Source organism: Rhineura floridana, chromosome 12 (assembly GCF_030035675.1).
Source record: "Rhineura floridana isolate rRhiFlo1 chromosome 12, rRhiFlo1.hap2, whole genome shotgun sequence".
In the NCBI taxonomy this organism is placed as follows: Eukaryota; Metazoa; Chordata; class Lepidosauria; order Squamata; family Rhineuridae; genus Rhineura; species Rhineura floridana.
In genome coordinates this window covers 28,771,239-28,797,391 of record NC_084491.1, presented here as the reverse complement: position 1 = coordinate 28,797,391, position 26,153 = coordinate 28,771,239, and the positions used below count along the sequence as shown (strand labels likewise).

The 26,153-nt window shown below is 45.4% G+C and overlaps 1 protein-coding gene across 3 annotated transcripts; it reads right to left on the bottom strand.

Annotated features, from left to right (window-relative positions):
• Positions 1-526: 526 nt before the first annotated feature.
• On the bottom strand, positions 527-24,795 carry TIRAP (TIR domain containing adaptor protein). 3 transcript variants are annotated; one of them, XM_061593207.1, is made up of 4 exons: positions 24,690-24,795; positions 10,533-10,658; positions 6,672-7,280; positions 527-2,428 (listed from the first exon to the last, which is right to left on the bottom strand). In XM_061593207.1, exons 2-4 carry the CDS (start codon positions 10,537-10,539, stop codon positions 2,388-2,390), a joined length of 657 nt encoding a protein of 218 aa, XP_061449191.1. In that variant the 5' UTR covers positions 10,540-10,658; positions 24,690-24,795; the 3' UTR covers positions 527-2,387. The 3 variants fall into 3 exon arrangements, with proteins under 3 accessions (XP_061449191.1, XP_061449190.1, XP_061449189.1); XM_061593206.1 differs by lacking the exon at positions 24,690-24,795 and adding an exon at positions 23,509-24,671; XM_061593205.1 differs by lacking the exon at positions 24,690-24,795 and adding an exon at positions 23,678-24,671.
• Positions 24,796-26,153: the final 1,358 nt, after the last annotated feature.

Here is a 26,153-nt window from a genome sequence, read left to right as displayed (position 1 = left end):
ATAATAGTCAGGTTCAAGGTCCTTGTATTAATTTACAATGCTCTAAACAACTTAGGTCCAGGGTATTTTAGAGACCGCCTGAACCCTTATATCCCAACATGATCACTGAGATCTTCTGCAGAAGCGGCTCTGGTTCTCCCGAGTTGGCGAGGCTCATTTAACATCGACACGAAATCAAGCCTTCAGTGTTAGCCCAGTTTGCTGGGATGCTCTGCCGACAGAGATTCATCAGGCGCCTTCTGTTTTCACTTTTAAGTGTCTGCTGAAAACCTTTCTGTTTTGCCAGTCTAATGCAGGCAATTAAGAACATGCTTTTTCATAACAATTGACCTTTGTTTTTATTGTATTTTTAATGTTTTTTTTTAAAAAATCTATGATTGTTTTCAATATGTTGTAAACCACTTTGATCTTTTTAATGAAATAGCAGTATACAACTATTTTTATAACTAATAAATATTTGACACTATGCTAGCAACAGAGCATTACTCAGCGATAAAGGAAATATAAAAAAATGTTAAGAACAGTGTTTTTTTTAAAAAAAGGCCACTTTATTCTCATTTAAAATTGAGTTAAGTTACAGTTTAAACACAGAAAAATCATGTTCGATAACATTACAAAAATAAACCCTGACAATGAAGAGTTGGCCCTCATCTCTGCTTCTTCGGGTACTGTGCTGCAAAATGGAGAAGCTGAATATCCAAACAAGACATTGAGACGCCCCTTCCACAGGCCAAAACGGAACCTGTGGCCCTCCAGATATTGCTGGACTACTGCTTCCATCAGCCCTGACCATCGGCCCTGCAGGCTGATGAGACAGCCAACATTTAGAGGGCCACAGGTTCCCCATTCCTGGGCTAAAACATACAGCGGATCAGAAAAGTTGTTAAGTATTAGACTGGCTGTTAACTTTCTTCACAGTATCCACCGTCGGACTCGTGGATATACATCTAAGTTGTGGTAGGGGAGAAATGAAGAATGAAGCGTATTATTTATATCCAAAATTGCATGTGATGGGCTGAAGGAGAGGCAGGAACAGACAAAATCTGTGTATCGGGGTGGGGAACCTCTGGCATGGGGCCCTGCAAGTAGTCTATCTGGCCCTCACAACTCTTCCAAGGCCACACCCCTCACTGCCCCTTTTGCCTGGCTTGAATGAACTGTGATAATGCCTCTTGGAAGCCTGGATGGGGAATAGAGAGGGGTGGGAGTGTGCGGAGAAAGTAGCCTACTGTATAAAGGGAAAAAATATTACCTTTGTTGCTCCACCCACTTTTGCCTCTGGCCCTGCCTACCACTGGCATACAGCCTTCAGAAGGTTGCCCAGAAGGGAATGAGGCCCTGGGGCTGAACAAGGCTCCCACTCCCGATCTATATAATCCTGGACAGAAGCATGAGAAGGTAGTCTAGTCTATATAGTAAAAGGCAAGTGGAAAAAAGGAACATGCCTACAACCCAATAATTCCGAATAAGGTCCAAATTCAAGATATGGTTTGGCAGTCAGGCCTATGATGAAGCCTTGTGTCAGAGGCATTTTTATACAGTAGGGCCCCGCTTTGCGGCGCTCCGCTTTGCAGCGTTCCACCGATACAGCGGTTGTCAATTGCAGAAAGGCCCCGCTCCTACAGCGCTTGTTCCGGTTTTAAGACGTTTTTCGGACATCGGGCGCCATTTTTGTCAACGTTAGTCAATGCATTCTGCTTTGCGGCGGATTTCGCTTTGTGGCGGCGGTCCGGAACAGAACCTGCTGTATGAGCAGGGCCCTTGCTGTACTGTACTGTCTGCAAAGAAATAACCGTTTCCTTGAGATTCATGTCCCTCACCAGTTTGGACCATTTCAGGTCCTAAAGGGATTTAGAAGCAAAAAAAAAATGTATCCCAAGGAGACCCACTCTTAAAGAAATCAAGTTGGAACAGGGGGGAGTCAATGGGGTACAATGTGAACGTGATATGCTCAGTGGCCACGGAATGCTGATTCACTACTGTGGGTGGACTGGGAAACTGGGGCTGGGAGAGATTGGAATGGAATATTATGAAGGAGGGTGTGACTGGCTAGTTGGGACAATGAGCTGGAGTACTTCACACTGCAGTATTTTGCTGCAGATCCGATTTGTTAATATTAGTGCTCCTGTGATAGTGTTGCCCGCGACAATCACAATCATTCCAGTTAGTACTACTGGAATAACAGTACCCCAGAATTATACGCAGCCAGTGCTCTTTCTAGACAGTGGAACGCCAACCACAAGATAGGATGGAATCTGCCCTTCAAATAGTGAGAAAGGTCCGCTTCACTGGAGAGAACACCACAATGTTCCCATTTGCACAAAGATGTTCTGTTGACGCAGCCTTTACTTATACCAGAAACACTGTTGCTCCTGCCAGACTCCCAGTTAATTTCTGCTTCTTGTGTTCTGACAGAGCTCCTGTAGATCTGAGAGAGACGAGAGAGAAGCAAAAGCCATTAGGAGCTTTGAGCCAGACACTTATGAAGGTCCAGACCACCTTCAGTGGTTCAGAAAGATTCCAAAGTTAGTACCACAAGCTTTGCTTTCCATCATTCTGATCCAAGCAATGGCTGCTTGCAAGAATTTTGCTTGCAGGTTTCCACGCAGGAAGTTGCCTTATAACGAGGCAGACCATTGGTTCCTCTAGCTCAGTACTGTCTACCAGGAGTGAGGCGCAAGTGCCCCTCCAGATGTTGTTGGACTACAACTCCCACCATCCCTGACCATTAGCCACACTGGCTGGGGCTAATGGGAGTTGAAGTCCAACAACATCTGGAGTGCCACAGGTTCCCCACCCCTGCTCTAGACTGACTGGTAGTGTCTTTCCACAGTTTCAGATAAAAGCCTTCCCCAGCCCTCCCTGGGAAATGCCAAGGAATGGATCTGGGATCTTTTGCATGCGAAGCCGGTGTTCTACCACCAACCTATGGCCCTTCCCCGCCCCCTGCCAGAAAAATGATTAAGCAACACCTTTCCAACTCCTCCACAGCCACCCAACCCACAGTTTTTTTGCAAATCTCCACATTCCCTTCCTCGGCCTTTTAAAGTTAAAGGTAGATACAATTATCCAGCTGCAGCAATACAACATCTCCCACAGCATCGTCACTATCATAATTGTGGCAGGTGATGTGTGTTTATCCATGCAGAGTTGCAATGGGATGTTTGCTTAATGATGAGACGTTAGCTTAACGAGATGTTTGCTTAATGCGGGGTTGTGATGAGATGTTCGCACTTCATGAGGCTAGTTGCCTGGGGAAAACAGCGGATAAGTAAATGGAAGTCGTTTAGAGTAAGACCACTCTGGGCTGTCTTGGAAACTGTTGCTAAGGGGGTTGGAATGCTGGGAAAAAACGGCAATTGGTGCGGTTAGGCCAGGTGGGGGGGGCAGGGAAAGAAGGAATGGAGGGGGTAGTGAGGAAGAAGGAAGTGCTTGTGAATTTGTGGCATCTCCTCCTGGCAAGGGGAGATTGTGATCTAGTGCTAGAGGTGGCTGCGGAGGTTAGAGACAGAACAAAATGGGGTGGGAAGAAACCAGTTTGGCTGTACAGTGCAGAGGAGATCTGGCAACCTGGAACACCATGGAGCCACACAAGAGTCTCACTTCACAGGAACACCCAGGCAACCCCCCCAGCATCATGCGGGCCTTGACTGGGGGAGGGAAAAAGGACTGCAGCGTTGATTCACTGCACAAGAGAGAATACAGCCTTGGAAGGGTATTATATGCTGGAGAAAAACATTGTCCCTTCTGACATTTATGATACACGTTATTCTAACAAAGCACCCCATCCCACAAAGGATGTCAGATGTCTGATTCCACCACCACCACCCCTGCTAGTTGCATTAAGGTTGAAAAAAAGGTGTCAAGCAAGGTGATAACAGGTCACCCACATCACGTCTCTTTTGGCCCTCAGAAATACATCATGACGTAGTTGGCTATGTTGTTCCCTTCTGAAGAGAAAGGACGCATAAGAATGTAGCATAAATGATCCAAGGAGGAAAGAGGAAAATCCTGAAAAGACGTAGGCAATGATCAATAGATATACTACTCACCCTTTCCAAAAGATGCATCCTCCCAGTATTTTGGGTGTGTGTGTGCTATGGCTCAGTGGCAGAGCGCATGCTTTGGATGCAGAAAGGTCTGAGGTTGAATCTCCAGCATCTCCACATACAGCAGGGGGTGAGGACCCTTTGGCCCTCCAGATGTTTCTCTACTACAAATCCCATCAGCCTTAGCAAGTATGGCCAATGACCAGGGATGATGGGAGTTGCAGTTCAGCCACATCTGGAGGGCCAAAGATTCTCACACACGTCACATACAGCATGGGAAGCCTCATGTATGAAACCTTGGAGAGCTATTGCCAGTCACAGCAGACTAGGGGTGGGGAACCCCAGATCCAGAGGCTAAAGAGCTCTCTACCTGGCCAGTGGGAGCCTTCTAGGGTGATGTCCCAGATGCAAGCCCTGCTTCCTCTCCTTAGATCCTCATTGGCTCTGCACCATAACTAGGGATGGGAACCTTTGGCCAGTTCAAAAGCATCCCATCCACCTAACAGGCTGGTATTAATTTGAGTTCGTTCTTTCTCTGCTTGCCACTGCTTTTACCGATCAGTTTCCTCCCCCCTTGGAAAAAGTACTGATATTAATATCAGTGTTTTTAAAGGAACTATCAATATGTTTAAAGGAAACGTTAATAAAAGTATTAATATTAATGTCCATATTTTAGATGCAATTTGTTTTTTTTAAAGAAAAAAATCCATTTCTAAAAATAGCCGTGGAAAATCGCTGCATAAAAATCTGGTCTGCAACGATAGCGAATAAGCAGCTTAATGGAAAATCTGGTACCAAATCCGAATTGGGTGGAATTCTAGCACATTCCTAACCCACAACCTCCTCAAGCGGTTTTCCTTGGGCTGGAACGTGTCTGTGAACTGTGATAATGCCTCTTGCTTACCTGGATGGAGGATGGATGTGTGTGACTTGTGTGGGGCTGGAATGTAGCCTGCTGTAAAAAGGTAAGAGTCACTCACCCCGCCCACTTTGGCCTCTGACCCAACCTGCCCCATCATGTGACCTCCGGAAAGTTGGCCATAAGGGAATGTGGCCTTCAGGCTGAATAACGTTTCCCTGCACCTGGTATTTATTATTTATTTATTTATTTGTTTGTTTCATTTTTAGACCGCCCATAGCTAGTAGCTCTCTGGGCGGTGTACAAAACAGATTAAAAATACAATATTATAATAAAATCAATCACATATATCAACAACAATATTAAAATAAAACGTAGACATAAACATTAACATTAAAAACATTAAAAAGCCTGGGAGTACAGCCAGGTCTTAACCTGGCGCCTAAAAGAAAGCACCGTAGGCGCCAGGCGTATCTCTTCAGGTAAGCTGTTCCACAATTCGGGGGCCACTACAGAAAAGGCCCTAGATCTGGTAACAATCCTCCAGGCATCCTGATGAGATGGTACCCGGAGGAGGGCCTTACATACTGAACGAAGTGAACGGGTAGGTATATAGACAACACTCAGCTAGCTGGACCAATGGTCTAACTCTATCTATATAATGTAGCTTACTACGGTCTTATGGATTGTCCAATGCTTTTACTTTACCCTCATACCAAGGGAAAAAAACCGGCAGTCATTTAATCCCAAATTTAAAAATCACCTCTGTTCCGTGTACCATATAATCCTGCCTTTCACGTAAGAAATAGTTTAACTGGGTTTTCCCATTTAACCTGCACAACACGCCTGTGAAGTTGCTTAGAACAGAGATTCCCAAACTGTGGCCCGCAAGCTTCATTCAGGCGGTCTGTGGCCTGTCTGTGGATCGGTGGTAGAAGACCAGAGCCGGCACATCCATTCATATTGGGTTTTGATTGAATGTTTATTGCTTCTTTTATTTGTTATGCTGGGTTTGATTGTTATAACCATTTGAATTCAACCCCCCTGATATTTTATGATATGGTGGTGTAGAAATATTTTATAAATAAATAAAATGCAATACGTAAGAAATAAAAGAGGCAATAGAAATACAACCAAAACTCATGCAGCATCTGGGAAAGCGCGTCACATAGGCAGAAAAATCATTAAGTGGTCCGCCAAGATCCTCAGCAATTTTCAAATGGTCGGCATGTAAAAAAGTTTGGGAAGCGCATAGCTCCTAGTGCAAAGGCACCCAAGGAACTTCTTGGCCACGTGGGCATTTGGACCCAGTTCTAGGGAAGGGCTGTAGGTCAGTGGCAGAGCCTCTGCTTTGCATGCAGAAGGTCCCAGGTTCCGTCTTCGGCACCTCCAGGTAGGGCTAGCAGAAAATCCTGATTCTGGAAGCCGCTGCCAGTCAGTGTAGACAATACTGAGCTAGATGGAGCAATGGTCTGACTCAGTATAATGCAGCTTCCTATTTTCCTCCCAATTCAGCATTCTTTCCATTATATCTTATCAGCCCTCTCATGGGTTAAAGAAAGAATTACTCTTAAGTGGAGGGTAAGTTTTTCCTCTTGTTAAAAAAAGGCAGGTGTGTGACTCTGCTGCGGCCTGGGCTGCTTAAGGCAAAGGTTGGTTTATTTGCAGATAAAGAGTCCAGGGTGTTTCCCATGCCTTTTGTGTTAATCCACCCATGGAAATAGTTAAGCTGTTAAACATCCCTCTCCTTACTGAGTACTTACAGCGTACCACCGTCTCTTTGATCTTTCGGAAGCTGGTCTCCTGGAGTGCTACACTGATGTAGTAGAGGCACCGGAGCTCCTGAGGGTAGTCTCTGCGGTCCATGTCCTTCAGCACAGGGATGGCGCGCCCGTTCGCCATGGGTGCCTCCGTCAAAGCATGATGCATTTGGTAGCGGCACCAGGGATCCTTGAGGAAGTTGGGCGTGATCAGCAGCACCCAGCAGTGGCTGTTCTGGACAGCGTCGGACAGCTCTGTAACAATGGCACCCCCAGGAGCAGCATCCCGCAGCTGAAGAAAGCAGCGGAAGTGTTCCGGCTGGCTCTCCAGGTAGGAGGCCAGCTCCTCCACAAATCCAAGGTCATCCTCATTGTGGCAGATGCACACGTCGTACAGTTTGCTCCAGCGGGCGCTATCGGAACTGCTCACGCTTACCTGGAAGGCAGAGGGCACCTGTTTGGGGCTGGCCGTCGAGCTGTTAGCTGGAGTGCTAGAGCTTTTCACTGGAGGAGGTGAAGGCAACGAAGGCGAATATTTAGAAGCATGGTCCAACTGGCTGCTTGAGGAGCTGGAATTGTTCTTGTGCTTCTGCAGGAATGCCTTGAACCAGCCTGCAAAGTTATCAATGCAAAATCAGACAATGTGTGATGGAGGTGGTGGGGAGAGATCTTAACACGCTATAAAGCACAGTTCTGCTAGATCAGGTGTGGGGAACCTTTGGCCCTCCATCAGCCATACTTACTGGGGCTGATGGGGAGTTGTAGTTCAGCAATATCTCGAGGGCACCAGGTTGCAGAAGGCTGAACTACACAATCCTGTTTCAGAAAAGAGGATGGAGCAGATTCATGCTACTACAGGTATGTTAATATGGCGGTTTGTATTATTTGTGTTTAGCTTTTCTTTTGATAGTGTTTTGGAAGGAAGGTATTTATTATTATTGTTATTCTTATTATTCAAGAATAAAATCAAGACATGTTCTGTGAAAGATGGCCCTCTGGAGAACAGTCAGACAAGCAGCATTTATCTCTGCAGTTTATTTTCGTTCACTTGCAGGAATTGTAAGTAGAGTAATCTGCACTGTACTGAGCTTGTTGTCCCTTTTTTGTAGTCTTCCCCATCCCAACAGATATGAATGCTTGAATCTCAAAAGATTTTGCAGCTTCCCCATGGCAGTTCTAGATATAAGCCTTGAACTCCTCTTTCTGGCCATTCTCTTGTCCCTTTTCATTATCCAACAGTGCAGTCCTATATGCGACCAGAAGTAAACCCCATGAAGCTCAATCAGAAGTATGCATGGGAAAGCACACTTATGACTGCAGATAGTCTTCCGTTCTTTTAAAAGAGAGACAGAGAGAGGGTTGTATCCAGTGCTAGTTCTACTCAGACCCATTGAAGTTAATGGGGATGACTAGCTTACGTTCATTATATTCAGTGGGTCTACTCTGAGTAGAACTTAGCTGGACTCAACCCAGAGACAATTTCTGCAACTGCACCCGTTCACCTAGACTAGTCTTCCCCAGCACAGTGCCATTCAGATGTTTTGGATCACAACTGCCAACAGCCTCCCCAGCTAGCATGGCCAACAGTCAGGGACAATCATAACAACAGAAGAAGAGCCCTGCAGGATCAGGCTGACCTAGACTATTTGTTCCACTTTGGATCCCAGTTTCTTTTAGCAGAAATTAAAAACATGGCTAGCCTTATTACCTCGCTGTCTTAGCCAAAGAAATATCTCTTCCCCGCTGTCACTAATGGTGGCATACTGGATCAAATTTATTGGCTGTTTTGTTGTTATGTGCCTTCAAGTCGATTATGACTTATGGCGACCCTATGAATCAGGGACCTCCAATAGCATCTGTTATAAAACACCCTGTTCAGATCTTGTAAGTTCAGGTCTGTGGCTTCCTTTATGGAATCAATCCATCTCTTCTTTGGTCTTCCTCTTTTTCTGCTCTCTTCTGTTTTTCCCAGCATTATTGTCTTTTCTAGTGAATCACGTCTTCTCATGATGTGTCCAAAGTATGATAACCTCAGTTTCATCATTTTAGCTTCTAGTGACAGTTCTGGTTTAATTTGTTCTAACACCCAAGTATTTGTTTTTTTCGCAGTCCACGGTATCCGCAAAGCTCTCCTCCAGCACCACATTTCAAATGAGTTTATTTTTCTCTTATCCGCATTTTTCACTGTCCAACTTTCACATCCATACAGAGATCGGGAATACCACGGTATGAATGATCCTGACATTAGTGTTCAGTGACACATCTTTGCATTTGAGGACCTTGTCTAGTTCTCTCATAGCTGCCCTCCCGAGTCCTAAACTTCTTCTAATTTCTTGCCTATTGTCTCCATTTTGTTGAATGGCTGTGCCAAGGTACCGATAATCCTTGACAAGTTCAATGTCCTCATTGTCAACTGTAAAGTTAAATAAATCTTCTGTTGTCATTAGTTTAGTCTTTTTGACGTTCAGCTGTAGTCCTGCTTTTGTGCTTTCCTCTTTAACTTTCAACAGCATTTGCTTCAAATCATTACTGGTTTCTGTGAGTAGGATGGTATTGTCTGCATATCTTAAATAACTGATATTTCTCCCTCCAATTTTCACACCTCCTTCATCTTGGTCCAATCCCGCTTTCCGTACGATATGTTCTGCATATAGATTAAACAGAGTGATAAAATACACCCGTCTCACACCCTTTCCGATAGGGAACCAATCAGTTTCTCCATATTCTTAAGTAGCCTCTTGTCCAAAGTATAAGTTGCGCATCAGGACAATCAGATGCTGTGGCACCCCCATTTCTTTTAAAGCATTCCATAGTTTTTCATGATCTACACTATCAAAGGCTTTCCTGTAATGTATAAAGCACAGGGTGATTTTCTTCTGAAATTCCTTGGTCCGTTCTATTATCCAAAGTATGTTTGCAATATGATCTCTGGTGCCTCTTCCCTTTCTAAATCCAGCTTGGACATTTGCCATTTCTCACTCCATATATAAGAGCCTTTGTTGTAGAATCTTGAGCATTACTTTACTTGCATGGGATATTAAGGCAATAGTTTGATAATTACTGCATTCCCTGGGGTCCCCTTTCTTTGGAATTGGGATGTATATTGAATGCTTCCAGTCTGTGGGCAATTGTTTTCTTTTCCATATTTGTTGACAATTTGTTGTCAAAATTTGGACAGATTCAGTCTCAGTAACTTATAGCAACCCTATTGGTATGCCATCTGTTCCTGGTGATTTGTTTCTTCCCAGTATTTTAAGAGCAGCTTTCACCTCACATTCTAGAATTTCTGGTTCTTCATCTACGTCCCTCCGTGAATGAATCTGTCATCCTTGAATCTCTTTTACAGATTTCTTCAGTGTATTGCTTCCATCTTCCTTTTATTTCATCTCGGTCAGTCAGTGTGTTCCCCTGTTGATTATTCAACATCCCTAGTTGTGGTTTAAATTTCCCTTTCATTTCTCTAATCTTTTGGAATAGGGCTCTTGTTCTACCTTTTTTTGTTGTCCTCTTCTGTTTCTATACAATAACTATTGCAATAGTTCTCTTTGTCCTTACGTACATGGGTACAATTTTGTGCAAATTCAGCTGCTAAGGAAACAAATTAAAACCAAGAGTGCAATTTTAGGAGAAGGAAGCACATTTGCTTGTGAGAGGTACAAAGATTAATACCACGGCAACCAAGGGCAAATGTGAGATGAAGCATGGGAAGGTATCCAGTGCTTGCCGTACTCAGAGAAGACCCATTTAAATCAATGGCTTTAAGTTACTCATGCCTTTTAATTTAAATGGGTCTCTTCTGAGTTGGGCTAGAATTGGATAATAACTCCTGAACACACAAGTACAAAACACAGTTTGCTTATTCACCTGCCATATCAGGAGGAAGTCTCAAGGAGAATCATCCACACCTATCTTCTTGGGATTTCTTGTCCTTGTCAGTTTTGCACATTTTCATTCATAAGGCGATTGATTCCATCTTGTTTCTGCATCGACCTGCAATTTTTTTAAAAAAATACACAGAAATTGACATTATTTCTGCACGTATTTTAACCAAAAAGTATGCAATTTTGTTTGTACACAATTTAGTGTGTTTTTTAAGCTGAGAACGGTATTGCAAAATATGTCAAAATGCAAAAATCCAAGGACAGTTTTTGCCTGGAAAATGGGAATCAGCTTGGTTTGCTTAAAAATGCAGGCCAAATGGAAATCATTGAGCATCCCAGCTATCTCCCTTTGTAGAAAGCGAGGCAGAAGAGAAGCTTGACAAAGCTGTTCTGTGTTGCCCTTTCACTGAAACCCAACTCAGGGCAGCTCTAGCTGCATTACTTAACCTACCTGCAACCTTGTGATGATCCTGTATTAGTGTAAATATGGTAAGTGCTGTTTGTATAGGAGATACATGGTAAGTGGAATGAAAGAGGAAGGGGGAGTGAATGGGCAATAGAATGCTGGATGATTGGCTGAGTGTTTTGAATGGCTGAAAGTATAAAAGGAAGAATGACAGTTAAATCTGGGGGACGTTGGTGGACTTGAGGGTTGTTTTGGTGGGTTTTGAGAGGAGATTGTGTGGAGAGTTGGTGGATGTGGGGAGAGTGTGGAGTTCGGATTAATACTAAGACCAGTACCAGAAATAGATGAAACCATATGCTTAAGTGCCTTTATAAAGTAATCTTGTTATCTTTGTTATATTTAATAATAAATATATTTGGTTTACCAAAGGCCTGATCCTTGGCTGGGGTTTCACAGACCAGAAGGGAGGGTAAGGTAAATACCAAGGCTGAAGGGAAACTGTAACAAATGGTGGCAGCGGTGAAGGGGATAATATAACACCACAAGTATTCAGAGCAAACCAGAATTATATATAAAGATCAAAGGGATTGGGGACAGCTTAAGCACTCAGTCACAGAGGTAACCTGATAGAGAGACTCAGGCAGAGTCTCTGGGACTACTGGTTATAGGACGTGACTGGTGGTGCTGCCTAGCAGGGGGATCTGTTGAGATCTGTGCTAGAGCGGGGAGAGAAACCATAAAAAAGGACAGTCCGGACTGGTGGAGTCCCTGGTGGTGCCTAGTGACAGGCAGTAACCACGAGCAGGTAGGAACCTGACAGGGAGAGCCAGGGAAGGGCGTCACAAACCTCAACAAGAGGAAAGCAGAATTATGACCGTCACATTTGCAAGCTCACAGGAGACAACAAAGCTCATGCAAAAGTAAAAATGATTTTGATAACCTCCTTGACTTTGTACACTTGTTTCTCTTGTTGTTTTGTTATTCTCCATTATCTAGTCAAAAAGCAATACAAGTTAAGTTTAGACAGTAAAAGCAAACAGAGGTGGGGGAAGTTTAAACTGTCTGAGAGTTGCTGCTGTTCTCAAAACAGAACACTATTATTTGTCCAACCCCTCCCCCCCAGCCAACAAATTTCAGAAGCCCCCTGTAAGCAAATGGTTCAGACCTCTAGCAAGAATGATTTGTCCCTTTTTGACAATCCACTGGACAGGGAAGAAAATGGGGTGGGGGGAGAGCTCTGGCCCCACCCACTGCCAGGATGTGGCCCCCTCAGATTACCCCAGAAGGAATGAAGTCCCCAACAGAAAAGAGACTGCCGTGACTTATACAAATACCAAGAGCCTGCAATAAGGGGTGAACTTATATGACCTGTGGGTTCTCTCTTGCTGTCAGGCAGAAGCGTAGGGAGCATGCCAATTCACACTACCTGATGTTGTGTTTCAGACTTCCAACTGCAGAGAAGAGTGTATTGCAATACAATCTAAAGGTTCAGAAAACCGAGGTGGCAGATTAGAAGTCTCCCATCTCTCCAAACAAACCCAAACGGCTTTAAAAATGGCTATCACCACCAAAAATCTTATCAACTCACAACCAACTCACAACTAAAGAAAAATGAGTTATCCTGGAAAAGATGTCTAATATGGCATCAATTGTTAAGATCAGAGAACAGAACTTTACCTTCCACCTCACCATAAAATCTAAAATTCAATACATTCAGAGACTTGGTATAACACGCTGAGCAGCAGCTTACACATCACAAGATGGGCTCTTGGGGACAGTCTGCAGCAGGTACAGCTTCCAACCAGATTTCAAGGACAGTCCCATACAGAGTACATGATGGTAGTCTATACTTGTGGGGTTACAAATACATGAATGACAGCCACATTATCGTCATCACATGGAAAAGATCACAGCCTTCCTCACAGGTAAAGTTGTCAGAGGGGAAGGGACCATTTGTTGTTGTTATGTACCTTCAAGTCGATTTTGACTTATGGTGACCCTATGAATCAGTAACCTCCAATAGCATATGTCTTGAACCACCCTGTTCAGATCTTGTAAGTTCAAGTCTGTGGCTTCCTTTATGGAATCCATCTATCTCCTGCCTGGATTTCCTCTTTTTCTACTCCAGAGCTCAGCGGTATTTAACGCTTATTCTACTCAGAGTAGACTCATTGAAGTTAATGGACATTGCTAACTTAGGTTGATTAATTTTAATGGGGCTACCCTGAGTAGGATTTAGTTGAATACAACCCACAACGCCAGACTAGATATGCCTTTGATCTGACCCAGCAGGGTTCTCCTTAAGATCCTATGTCCAGTCCCTGGCACTTGCAGTTAAAAAGATCTGGTAGTAGGTGATGGGCTGAGATTAGGGATGGAAGGCTCTGTCAATTTCTGTTCTCTCCTTTTCTCATTTTTCCAGTCTTCAGTTCTCCACATTTCTGCAGCAATTTGTGATTTTTTAAAAATCCTCATAAAAATTTGTTAGCATTTCAGTATGAATTTCTCCAAATAAATTTATTTTTGTATGCAGTTGTAACTAATGTAGATATTTTTGAAAGCAATTACTCCTGCATCTGTACTGGAATTTTTTAAAATATGTTTTATTGCTTGTTGTTTGCCAGCCTGGATTTTTCTGAGAAGGACGGCGAGAAATAATAATAAGTATCTTTGTATTTTATTTTCACTAATACATTTTTATAACACTTCCTCTAATATATGCATTACTGCAAACATTGGATGGCTGGAGAGCTTCATTGCAAAATTCACATATGTGCAAATTTCAGACGATGGCCATGTTTCAGTTCTGATATTGTTTCAGAAAATGTAAATTTGATTGATTTGGCTTTAAACGCAAACTGAATCAAAATTCTTCCCCCAACTCTGTTTGAGATCCTCTGCCTGAGAACCCGGACGGTACTGAGGTAGATGAACAACGAGTTTGATCTGGATGTCTGATGCAATACTAGTTTTTGTGACATTCCTGACCACAACCTTGGGTAAACTGCTTACTGACATAGCTCCTGCATCTCTCTCTCTCTCTGGCAATAGTCTTCAACCTTTTATGACCACAGACCCACCTTTAACCCAAACAATTGGGGACTAAATTTTAATGATATATTTGAATGGTGGTATGTGCTGCTGATGCAACCCACCTTAGATCAGTAGTGAGTCCCAACCCACTGGCTGAAGTCCCATGCTCTATTGCAGGCTTTCCCCATTCCTCAGAGTGGTTGATATTGACCCCCTGGGATCAATGGAACTGTGCAGGGGGATAAATAAAGACCTTTACACCAGTGTGGTGTAGTGGTTAAGGTGTTGGACTACGACCTGGGAGACCAGGGTTTGAATCCCCACACAACCATGAAGCTCACTGGGCCAGTCACTGCCTCTCAGTCTCAGAGGAAGGCAATGGTAAACCACCTCTGAATACCACTTACCCCTAATTCATAGGGTCGCCATAAGTCAGAATCGACTTGAAGGCAGTCCATTTCCATTTCAGGGGGTCAAAAAGGGCCTGGAGCGGAAAATAAGTTTATGAGGTATAGTGCAAAAAATCTAATTAAGCACTACAAGCCTCAGAAATGAACGGGCATGGGGATGCACAGAATGCACCTCCCTCGCCAATGAGGAACCTCTGTATTTAATAAGATCATTCTACAATACAACAGTATTCCTTTTAATAATAATAATAATAATAAAAAAAAAATTATTTGTTAGTCGCCTATCTGTCCGACTTAACGGACACTCTAGGCGACTTACAGGAATACATTAAAATACACTGTACAATCAAAAACAAAATCATCAATTATTCTAAAACATCAATTTATACATCATAAAACTAATCCCTCCCGAGGATCCCATAGGCCTGCCTGAATAGCCAGGACTTTAAGGCTCGGCGAAAACCAGTCAGGGAGGAGGTATGTCGGAGACCAAAAGGGAGAGAATTCCAGAGGGTGGGGGCCACAACCGAGAATGCCCTCTCTCTGGTCTGCACCAGCCTAGCTGTTTTGGCTGGTGGGACCGAGAGGAGGTCCTGTGTGGCTGATCTTGTCAGGCGGCATAATTGGTGATGCTGGAGGCGTTCCTTCAGATAAACTGGGCCGAAACCGTATAGGGTTTTAAAGGTCAGCACCAACACCTTGAATTGGGCCCGGTAGACAACTGGTAACTGTGATGTTCCTGTATTAATGTATATATGGTAAGTGCTGTTTGTATAGAAGATACATGGTAAGTGGAATGAAAGAGGAGGGGGGAGTAAATGAGCAGTAGAATGCTGGATGATTGGCTGAGTGTTTGGATGGCTGAGAGTATAAATGGAAGGATGACAGTTGAATCTGGGTGGACGTGAGTGGGTTGTTTTGGTGGAGTTTGGAGGTGGGTGTGAGTTGGTGTATGTCAGGAGAGTGGAGAAAGAGGGAGGTGGAGTTCGGATTAGTAATAAGTCAAATATCACAGTAATAGATGAAACCATAAGCTTGTAGATCATTATCAAAGTTATCTTGTTATTAATGTTATTTAATAAATACTATTTTGGTTTACCGAAGGCCTGATCCTTGGCTGGGGGTTCACAGACCAGAAGGGAGGGTAAGGTAATAACCAAGGCTGAAGGGAAACAGTAACAAATGGTGGCAGCGGTGAAGAGGAGAAGATAACATTATAAGTATCCAGAGCAACCCCGAGTTATGAGTTATCTGCATTGATACAAGGGGGTTGGGAACAGCATAGGCACGCAGTCATGAATGTAACCGGATAGAGAGACTCAGGCAAGGTCTCTGGGAACATTGGTTGTAGAACATGACTGGTGGTGCTGCCTAGCAGGGGGATCTATTGAGATCTGTGCTAGAGCGGACAGAGAAACCATAAAAAAGGACAGTCCGGACTGGTGGAGTCCCTGGTGGTGCCTAGTGAAAGGCAGTAGCCACGAGCAGGTAGGAACCTGACAGGGAGAGCCAGGGAAGGGCGTCACAGTAACCAGTGTAGATCTACTAACACCGGGGTAATATGATCCCGCCGGCGGCTATGCTTAATCAAGCGTACCGTCGCATTTTGCACCAGCTGCAATTTCTGGACCATTTTCAAGGGTAACCCCACATAGAGCACATTACAGTAGTCTAAGCGAGAGGAAACCAGGGCATGTATCACTCGTGGGAGCAGGTGCACAGGAAGGTAGGGTCGCAGCCTCTGTATCAGATGTAATTGATACCAAGCTGCCCAGCTCACTGCTGAAATCTGAGCCTTCATGGACAGCTGGGAGTCAAGAATGACCCCGAGGCTGCGGACCTGGTCCTTCAGGGGCAATCTTACCCCATTAAGCACCAAGTCTATATCTCCCAACCTTCTCCTGTCACCCACGAGCAACACCTCGGTTTTATCAGGGTTTAGCTTCAGCCTGTTCTCGCCCATCCATCCACTTACGGACTCCAGGCATTTGGACATGGTATCCACAGCCAACTCTGGTGAGGACTTAAATGAGAGATAGAGCTGAGTGTCATCGCATATTGGTGACACTGCAGCCCAAAGCTCCTGATGATGGCTCCCAGCGGTTTCACATAGATGTTAAATAGCATGGTGGAAAGGATAGAACCCTGTGGCACTCCACAATTAAGAGGCCAAGGGTCTGAAACCTCCTCCCCCAATGCCACCCGTTGGTACCTGCCTGAGAGATAGGAATGGAACCACCATAAAACAGTGCCCCCTATTCCCAACCCCTCCAGGTGATTTAACAAGATACTGTGGTCAACGGTATCGAAAGCCGCTGAGAGATCTAGGAGGACGAGGAAGGTGTATTCTCACCTATCCAACGCCCTCCTCATATCATCCATCAGAGCGACCAAGGCTGTTTCAGTTCCATGTCCAGTCCTGAAGCCCGATTGGAATGGATCTAAATAATCTGCTTCATCCAAGTGTGTCTGCAACTGTTTGGCCACCACTCGCTCTATCACCTTGCCCAAGAATGGAAAATTAGAGACAGGGCGGAAGTTAAGAACATAAGAACATAAGAAGAGCCCGCTGGATCAGGCCAGTGGCCCATCTAGTCCAGCATCCTGTTCTCACAGTGGCCAACCAGGTGCCTGGGGGAAGCCCGCAAGCAGGACCCGAGTGCAAGAACACTCTCCCCTCCTGAGGCTTCCGGCAACTGGTTTTCAGAAGCATGCTGCCTCTGACTAGGGTGGCAGAGCACAGCCATCACGGCTAGTAGCCATTGATAGCCCTGTCCTCCATGAATTTGTCTAACCTTTTTTAAAGCCATCCAAGCTGGTGGCCATTACTGCATCTTGTGGGAGCAAATTCCATAGTTTAACTATGCGCTGAGTAAAGAAGTACTTCCTTTTGTCTGTCCTGAATCTTCCAACATTCAGCTTCTTTGAATGTCCACGAGTTCTAGTATTATGAGAGAGGGAGAAGAACTTTTCTCTATCCACTTTCTCAATGCCATCCATAATTTTATACACTTCTATCATGTCTCCTCTGACCCGCCTTTTCTCTAAACTAAAAAGCCCCAAATGCTGCAACCTTTCCTTGTAAGGGAGTCGCTCCATCCCCTTGATCATTCTGGTTGCCCTTTTCTGAACCTTTTCCAACTCTATAATATCCTTTTTGAGATGAGGCGACCAGAACTGTACACAGTATTCCAAATGCGGCCGCACCATAGATTTATACAACGGCATTATGATATCGGCTGTTTTATTTTCAATACCTTTCCTAATCATCGCTAGCATGGAATTTGCCGTCAGCTGCCGCACACTGGGTCGACATTTTCATCGTGCTGTCCACTACAACCCCGAGGTCTCTCTCCTGGTCGGTCACCGCCAGTTCAGACCCCATGAGCGTATATGTGAAATTCAGATTTTTTGCTCCAATATGCATAATTTTACACTTGTTTCTATTGAATTGCATTTGCCATTTTTCCACCCATTCACTCAGTTTGGAGAGGTCTTTTTGGAGCTCTTCGCAATCCCTTTTTGTTTTAACAACCCTGAACAATTTAGTGTCGTCAGCAAACTTGGCCACTTCACTGCTCACTCCTAATTCTAGGTCATTAATGAACAAGTTGAAAAGTACAGGTCCCATTACCGATCCTTGAGGGACTCCACTTTCTACAGCCCTCCATTGGGAGAACTGTCCGTTTATTCCTACTCTCTGCTTTCTGCTTCTTAACCAATCCCTTATCCACAAGAGGACCTCTCCTCTTATTCCATGACTGCTAAGATTCCTCAGAAGTCTTTGGTGAGGTACCCTGTCAAATGCTTTTTGAAAGTCTAAGTACACTATGTCCACTGGATCACCTCTATCTATATGCTTGTTGACACTCTCAAAGAATTCTAATAGGTTACTGAGACAGGACTTTCCCTTGCAGAAGCCATGCTGGCTCTGCTTCAGCAAGGCTTGTTCTTCTATGTGCTTAGTTAATCTAGCTTTAATAATACTTTCTACCAGTTTTCCAGGGACAGAAGTTAAGCTAACTGGCCTGTAATTTCCGGGATCCCCTCTGGATCCCTTTTTGAAGATTGGCGTTACATTTGCCACTTTCCAGTCCTCAGGCACGGAGGAGGACCCGAGGGACAAGTTACATATTTTAGATCAGCAATTTCACATTTGAGTTCTTTGAGAACTCTCGGGTGGATGCCATCCGGGCCCGGTGATTTGTCAGTTTTTATATTGTCCATTAAGCTTAGAACTTCCTCTCTCGTTACCACTATTTGTCTCAGTTCCTCAGAATCCCTTCCTGCAAATGTTAGTTCAGGTTCAGAGATCTGCCCTATATCCTCCACTGTGAAGACAGATGCAAAGAATTCATTTAGCTTCTCTGCAATCTCCTTATCATTCTTTAGTACACCTTTGACTCCCTTATCATCCAAGGGTCCAATCGCCTCCCTAGATGGTCTCCTGCTTTGAATGTATTTATAGAATTTTTTGTTGTTGGTTTTTATGTTCTTAGCAATGTGCTCCTCAAATTCTTTTTTAGCATCCCTTATTGTCTTCTTGCATTTCTTTTGCCAGAGTTTGTGTTCTTTTTTATTTTCTTCACTTGGACAAGACTTCCATTTTCTGAAGGAAGACTTTTTGCCTCTAAGAGCTTCCTTGACTTTGCTCGTTAACCATGCTGGCATCTTCTTGGCCCTGGCGGTACCTTTTCTGATCTGCGGTATGCACTCCAGTTGAGCTTCTAATATAGTGTTTTTAAACAACTTCCAAGCATTTTCGAGTGATGTGACCCTCTGGACTTTGTTTTTCAGCTTTCTTTTTACCAATCCCCTCATTTTTGTGAAGTTTCTTCTTTTGAAGTCAAATGTGACCGTGTTGGATTTTCTTGGCAATTGGCCATTTACAGGTAAGTTTAATTTAATAGCACTGTGGTCACTGCTCCCAATCGGTTCAACAACACTTACATCTCGCATCAGGTCCCGGTCCCCACTGAGGATTAAGTCCAGGGTTGCCATCCCTCTGGTCGGTTCCATGACCAACTGGTCTAGGGAATAGTCATTTAGAATATCTAGAAACTTTGCTTCTTTGTCATGACTGGAACACATATGCGGCCAGTCTATGTCCGGGTAGTTGAAGTCACCCATTACTACCACATTTCCTAGTTTGGATGCTTCCTCAATTTCATATCTCATCTCAAGGTCTCCCTGAGCATTTTGATCAGGGGGACGATAGATCGTTCCCAGTATTAAATCCCTCCTGGGGCATGGTATCAGCACCCACAACGATTCTGTGGAGGAGTCTGCCTCTTTTGGGGTTTCGAGCTTGCTGGATTCAATGCCTTCTTTCACATAGAGCGACTCCGCCACCAATACTGTCCTTCCGATATAGTTTATATCCAGGGATAACTGTATCCCACTGGTTTTCTCCATTCCACCAGGTCTCCGTTATGCTCACTATATCAATGCTCTCCTCTAAGACCAAGCACTCCAGTTCTCCCATCTTGGTTCGCAGGCTCCTAGCATTAGCGTACAGGCACTTGTAAGCAGTGTCTCTCTTCAAGTGTCTTTGGCACTTGTGGTTTGGCCTGTGGTAATTTTGCTCTTCTGAATTTATATCCTGTGCCCCTGCTCTCACAATGCCTACTTCTAGGCCTACCCCTTTTAAAATTTCATCATTTCTTTGGTTTTTATCCCAGGGGGGAGGTTTATTCCGAACCGGACCTTTCTCAGCTCCTGTCGGGTTTCCCCCCTCAGTCAGTTTAAAAGCTGCTCTGCTACCTTTTTAATTTTAAGTGCCAGCAGTCTGGTTCCATTCTGGTTCAAGTGGAGCCCGTCCCTTTTGTACAGGCCCGGCTTGTCCCAAAATGTTCCCCAGTGCCTAACAAATCCAAACCCTTCCACCCGACACCATCGTCTCATCCACGCATTAAGACTGCAAAGCTGGGCCTGTCTGGCTGGTCCTGCGCGTGGAACTGGTAGCATTTCAGAGAAAGCCACCTTGGAGGTCCTGGCTTTCAGCATCCTACCTAGCAACCTAAATTTTGCTTCCAGGACCTCACGGCTGCATTTCCCCATGTCGTTGGTGCCAACGTGCACCACGACCACTGACTCCTTCCCAGCACTGTCTACCAAACTATCTAAACGACGGGCGATATCCGCAACCTTCGCACCAGGCAGGCAAAACACCTTGCGGTCTACACGCCCATCACACACCCCACTGTCTATGTTCCTAATGATCGAATCACCCACTACAAGGATCCCTCCATCCCCTGGAGATATATCCTCGGCACAAGAGGATAGCTGCTCATCCCCCAAGGAATGAAAGGGATCGTTTCCCTCTTCCTCAGCTGGATGCTGTCCTTCCCTGAGACCATCGTTCTCCATGATAGCAGGAGAGCTATCATCGTTGGAGTGGGACACAGCTATAACGTCCCTGAAGGCCTCCTCCACACACCTCTCTGCCTCTCTCAGCTTTTCCAGGTCCGCCACCTTGGCCTCAAGGAAATTAAGTCGTTCCTGGAGAGCCAGGTGCTCATTGCACCGAGAGCACACCCACGACTTCTGTCCAACAGGCAGATAGTCGTACATGCTGCAGGCGGTGCAAAACACTGGAAAGCCCCCACACCCCTGCTGGCTTCTTACCTGCATAGTTTTGTTTAAGGTTTATTACGTCAATGGGTTGGAGACTGCGGTTTAGTTGAGGTCAGGGAACAGACGGGCAGAGTGGGGGGCCCTGGCCTCCTCGCCCTGCTGCCAAACTCGCTCTGCTGCTTAACTCGCCTTGACGCTTCGTCAGCTGGGTCCTTGACGCTTCGTCAGCTGGGGCTCCCTCTAGCTCGTGGAGCAGGCTCCCTCACTAGGGTGCTCTGACTTTATATGGTTCCTCCCAGCTACTGCTGCCAGCCAATGATGTGTTACTTGAGGCTGATGGCTCAACTGGGGCTTAACTCAGCTGGGGCTTAACTCTTTCAGCTCTTGGGGATCCAAGGAGGACTTTTTCAAGATGGGCTTTATCACTGCCTCCTTGAAGGCTGACGGCATTGCACCCTCTTTCAAGGATGCATTTACCACTGCCTTGATCCACTCGCCCAGTCTCTCTTTGCAGCTCATAATGAGCCACGAAGGGCAAGGATCAAGCAGACAGGTGGTTGGCTTCACAGTGCAGAGCACCTTGTCCACTTCCTCAGCGAGGAGAGGCTGAAACCGATCCCATTGGACCGGAATGCAACTGGCTGACTCTGGCCCACTTCCTGTGTCCACGGCGTCCGGAATCATGCTCTTCAGGCGCTCGATTTTATTGGCAAAGTGTTTAGCAAATGTGTCGCAGGAGGCTTTAGAGTGCTCCATGGGTTCCTGAGCAACTGGACCGACCAGGCTTCGGACCACTTGGAACAACCTCCTGGGACAGCACTCTGCCGACGCAATAGAGGCAGCAAAGAATTCCCTCTTTGTTGCCTTTGTTGCCACCTGGTAGGCCGCTATTGCAGCTCTAACCAGTGTTCGATCATCTTCAGTGCGAGATTTCCGCCACCGGCGCTCTAGTTGTCTCACCTCCTGTCTCAGACCCCGCAACCGTGGTGTATACCAGGGTGCAATCTGAGTTCTATTCAGGGGGAGAGGAGGTTTCGGAGCCACCCGATCTACCGCCCTAGTGATCTCCCTATTCCACTCCAACACCAGAGTTTCGACCGGGCGTCCTTCAGCAAACTCCAAATTCCCCAGCGCATCCAAGAATCCCTCAGATTCCATCAGGCGTCTGGGGCGGACCATCTTGATAGGTCCTTGTCCCCTGCGGAGGGTGTGCGGCATTGAGAAGTCTACCTTCACCAGGTAGTGATCTGACCATGACACGGGGCTAGAAGAAACGACCCCCATTTTCAGAGCACTCCCCTCCCTCCCGAGACAAACACTAGGTCAATGGCATGACCGGCTAGTAATAATGATTGATGATAGTGAATGATGATATTGATATTTCATTTACATTCCTAAGCATTGAGGTTGGGGGTCGATGATAACTTTATAAGCTCATCAAGTTTAGGAAACCCCGCTCTATTGAACAAGCACCGAGAGAAGCAGAAATCCAGCAGGCAGTGTTTCCCCACCGAGGAAAATGGGAAGCACATAATGTGCACATTGCTAAAGGGTACAGGCCTAAAAAAGGTGGGAAACCCTATGCAACCTTTGCTTTCAAGCACAGCCACTGACCATAGCTCAGTGGTACAGCATCTGCTTTGCATGCAGAAAGACGAGGGTTCAATCTCTGACGCCTTGGCTGGACAGCCACTGCCAGTCAGTGTGTAGACAATGGAGCTAATGATCCAGACAGCACCCCTGTTGTACCCTGTAATCTAATGGAGGGGTCTTCAATCTTTCGGGCACATTTGGAAAGCTAAAACACTCTTTTGGGCATTAAAAAACCCACATTCAACGGAAGTAAAGTTGACGTGCTCAGAAATCTCCCCCACAAATCAAATAAACATAGACAAAAAGAAAAAGCAGGCAACACCCCAAATTATAATAAAAGGTCCCAAAGCTTTGGGAGAGACAGGGCTCCTTAATACTCATGGGCACCACATTGGGGACCCAAGCACAAGATTTACTTCCAAGCAAACCCACTTTGAATGCAACTGCACAACAAAGCACCATCTCCGAGGAAACCATAATTAAGAGCAATGCAGTTGCAGGACCATCTGCTGTGCCCCCAAACGGAGTAATCCAACAGCATTTAAAATCAGTAAGAGTTTTGCTGTATGGGGAGAGGGCAGATTTTGCCCCCAGAAATTTCGTCGTTTTATCTCGCCAGCCAATCTCACTCTAGGTAACTATTTCAGTTCCTTCACAGGCTTTTCTTCCACTGCGGTAAGGAAACAACCAATGGAGGAGGGTCTGAACTCACTTCTACTCAGATCCATTGAAATAGAAGGGGCCTAAGTAAGCCATGCCTATTAAATTTCAATGGGTGTACTCTGAGTAGGTTCAGCATTGGATACAACCCCGCGAATTAAAGCTGCACGGTTTGCAAATGTGGCAATATAAGGAGCCAAACTTGCTTGGAGTTGAAGCTGATTCAAAGGTAAATCAAAAGGATCACCGTCCAGGCACGGAGGAGGAAACGAAAGGTCTACCTCGGCGAAGCGGCGGCCCTTCTTCCTCACTAGCCGCTTAACTCGGGGGGGGGGGGTTGGGTGTCCCCTGGGGCCGCCTCCCCCACTCTTGAAGGGGAGGCATGAGCGAAGCGGCGGCCAGGAAAGAGGAAGACGGACCCAACCAGAGTTCAGAAAAAGACGGTCTCACCAAGTTCAGTGGGGCTTACACCGAAGTAAGGGCGCAAAGGACGCCAGCCGGGGATGGAGCAACCTCTCCCTCTGCAAGCCAGTTCTGAGGAGAAGCGAAGTGGCGTAATTCAGTCGCGATGGTCAGAATTGGGTCCGGGTTTCTTGCCTGTGAGAAATCGGGGAGCCGAGACGAAGCGGGCCGTCTCTTGGAGAGGGCGCGATCGGTGCCTGCCTCCGAAGGAACTCGGCCGGGTTACTTCCCTCTTTGCCTGTGTGCCAAGGGCGCCAACACGTCTCGGGGCCCCGTACACTCAGCTCCTTTTTAAGGAGGATCTTGTGTTTGCAAGTTTTTGCGCGAGGTAGGCATGGAGGCTGTTTATTTCTGCAAATGAATAAAACCTCTTTTCCTTGACTTTTTCTTTCCCCCGACAGCAAAGGTCCTTTTCTGCCAATAATAATGCTGTATGGATCATTGATCTGACTCAGTATAAAGCAAATTCCTACGTTCCTATAGGATTGTCTTATAAAGCTATTCTTGGAAGTTCCAGGGCTGATGTAACTTTTTTTAAAAAAAACCTGAACAAAACCATTTTAGTTATCCTCTACCCTACCCTTTGCAGGGTTTGGTTTTATTTAAATATCGTCCAGCATAGCTTCTTCCCACCCCCACCGGTGAGTTAAGTGCGGCCGGATCCTGTGCGTCCCGTGGAGGTCAATTGGCCTGACTTCTAATTTAGCACCAGGCTGCAGCCTTAAATTCTACAACACTTAAAAGAAATAGCAATCCTGTTTTTGTCTAGCAATATTTAGTACACGGAAGAAGTTCCATTGCAACTTCTCATTAAAAAAACCCGAATTGCGTTAAAATATGGGCTAGACTCTCTCTTTTCCCTTTTCATCTGTTGTTTTCACACGAGACGTTGAAACTGCAAGTCTGGACGCTTGATTTGAGAGTTCAACCCAGTGGCGTTGACTTTTTAGTAAATTAGCTTAAGATCAGGCTGCAAAGTTGCAATCCACAGCATGTTTACCGGTAATTAAGGTCTCATTGAACTCAGCGGGGTTTACTTTCGTATCAACATGCCTAGGATCGGGTCAAATCCCTCCTTTCTGACGATTTGCACGGTACGTTGAATGTTATTCATACAGGAGTGAAAACTCTCGAGTAATGGGCGGGGCTCCGCTTCTTTAACTCAATCCAGAATAATCGAGTCTCGTTATTTAGGAAAAAGGGGGCGAGGCCGCAGCAGGAAATCACGCCCCAGAGTGGCGGTACTCAGTTGTGTAACTTCTCGGATGTGGTGGGGTTGGGCATTTTTGAGTTGCGCAAGTACAGTCGCTTTGGGTTCTTTGCAGTATGAGTTGCAAGAACTGCGTCAAGGTCGGTGTAAGAATGCAAAACGGGATCCGAAGTGGAAAATAGCTCTGTATTTATAAGATCTTTCCCCGTTGCTCAGAAGAATCAAGCTGAAAACCCAGAACGTAAAGTGCAATCCTGTACATGTCTACTCAAAAGTGAATCCTATTGAGTTTGATAGTGCATACTCCCGGATAAATGGGGAATAGGATTGCAGCCAGAGGCCGGTTGGACACTGTTGCAGAATAAGGCAGTTGAGTGAGTTGTATTGCTTCAGACAGTACATGTGGAATGCCCTTTTTGGCTGAATACAGATGTCACATTTACAACACATGACAAAGAATCCTGGGAACTGTAGTTTTAGGCAGGGATGTAGTTATCCAAGGTCTTTGACCCCTTATCTTTTTGGGAGCAGGGTCCCAAGGCTCCAGCATCCTATGTGCCAATAAGCATGAAAGGGGTGTGTTAGCCATTGAGAAGGCTCTTTTCAGTAGCTAACAGTCTCCCCATTCATGCATATTGGCTCCTAGAGACTCTTGTTATGGCAGAAGGCATTAACAAGGATCTTATCGTCAATCCAGCATCAAAAAAGGGGTGGTGGTAGTAGCTGACTATCATGAAGGGACCCTGCACTTCTGAATTTGCCACTACACTGCTGGTTTTAGGGTACTGGGAATTACAGATCTGAGGGGGTAGGCTACTTCCTGCTGTGCTAGATTTTGTCTTATGGGATTTTTTTTAAAAGCAGGGGAGTATTAAAATTGTGCTTCCCTCCACCCTTGTGGTCTGAGGTCACATATCCTGAATTTTGCTACCTTGCCCTTTCAAAAGGGGGGGGTGCTTAGCTCTGTGGTAAAGCACACACTTTGCTCACTGAAGGTCTTTCAGGTCCAAGACTTCTGTCTGAAACCCTGGAGATTCACTGCTAATCAGCATGGATAATATTCATCTAGACAGACCAGTGGCCTGACTGGGTATAAGGAAACTGTGTATTTGTAAGTGTAATGTGTAGAATAGTTCTGAGCTTCTGCTATGCAAGTGTCAAATAAAAACAAGATTTTGGAGGCAGTAGGCTTCTGAATACCAGTTGTTGGAAACTGCAGAAGGGGAGTGCTTGTGCTCAGGTCCTGCTTGCGGG

Excerpts from the sequence above, each read along its gene's own strand:
- TIRAP (XM_061593207.1), bottom strand. Across the intron at positions 2,429-6,671 it reads CAAAGAGACGGTGGTACGCT|ATCTACAGGAGCTCTGTCAG; the intron begins GTAAGTACTCAG and ends CGTCTCTCTCAG.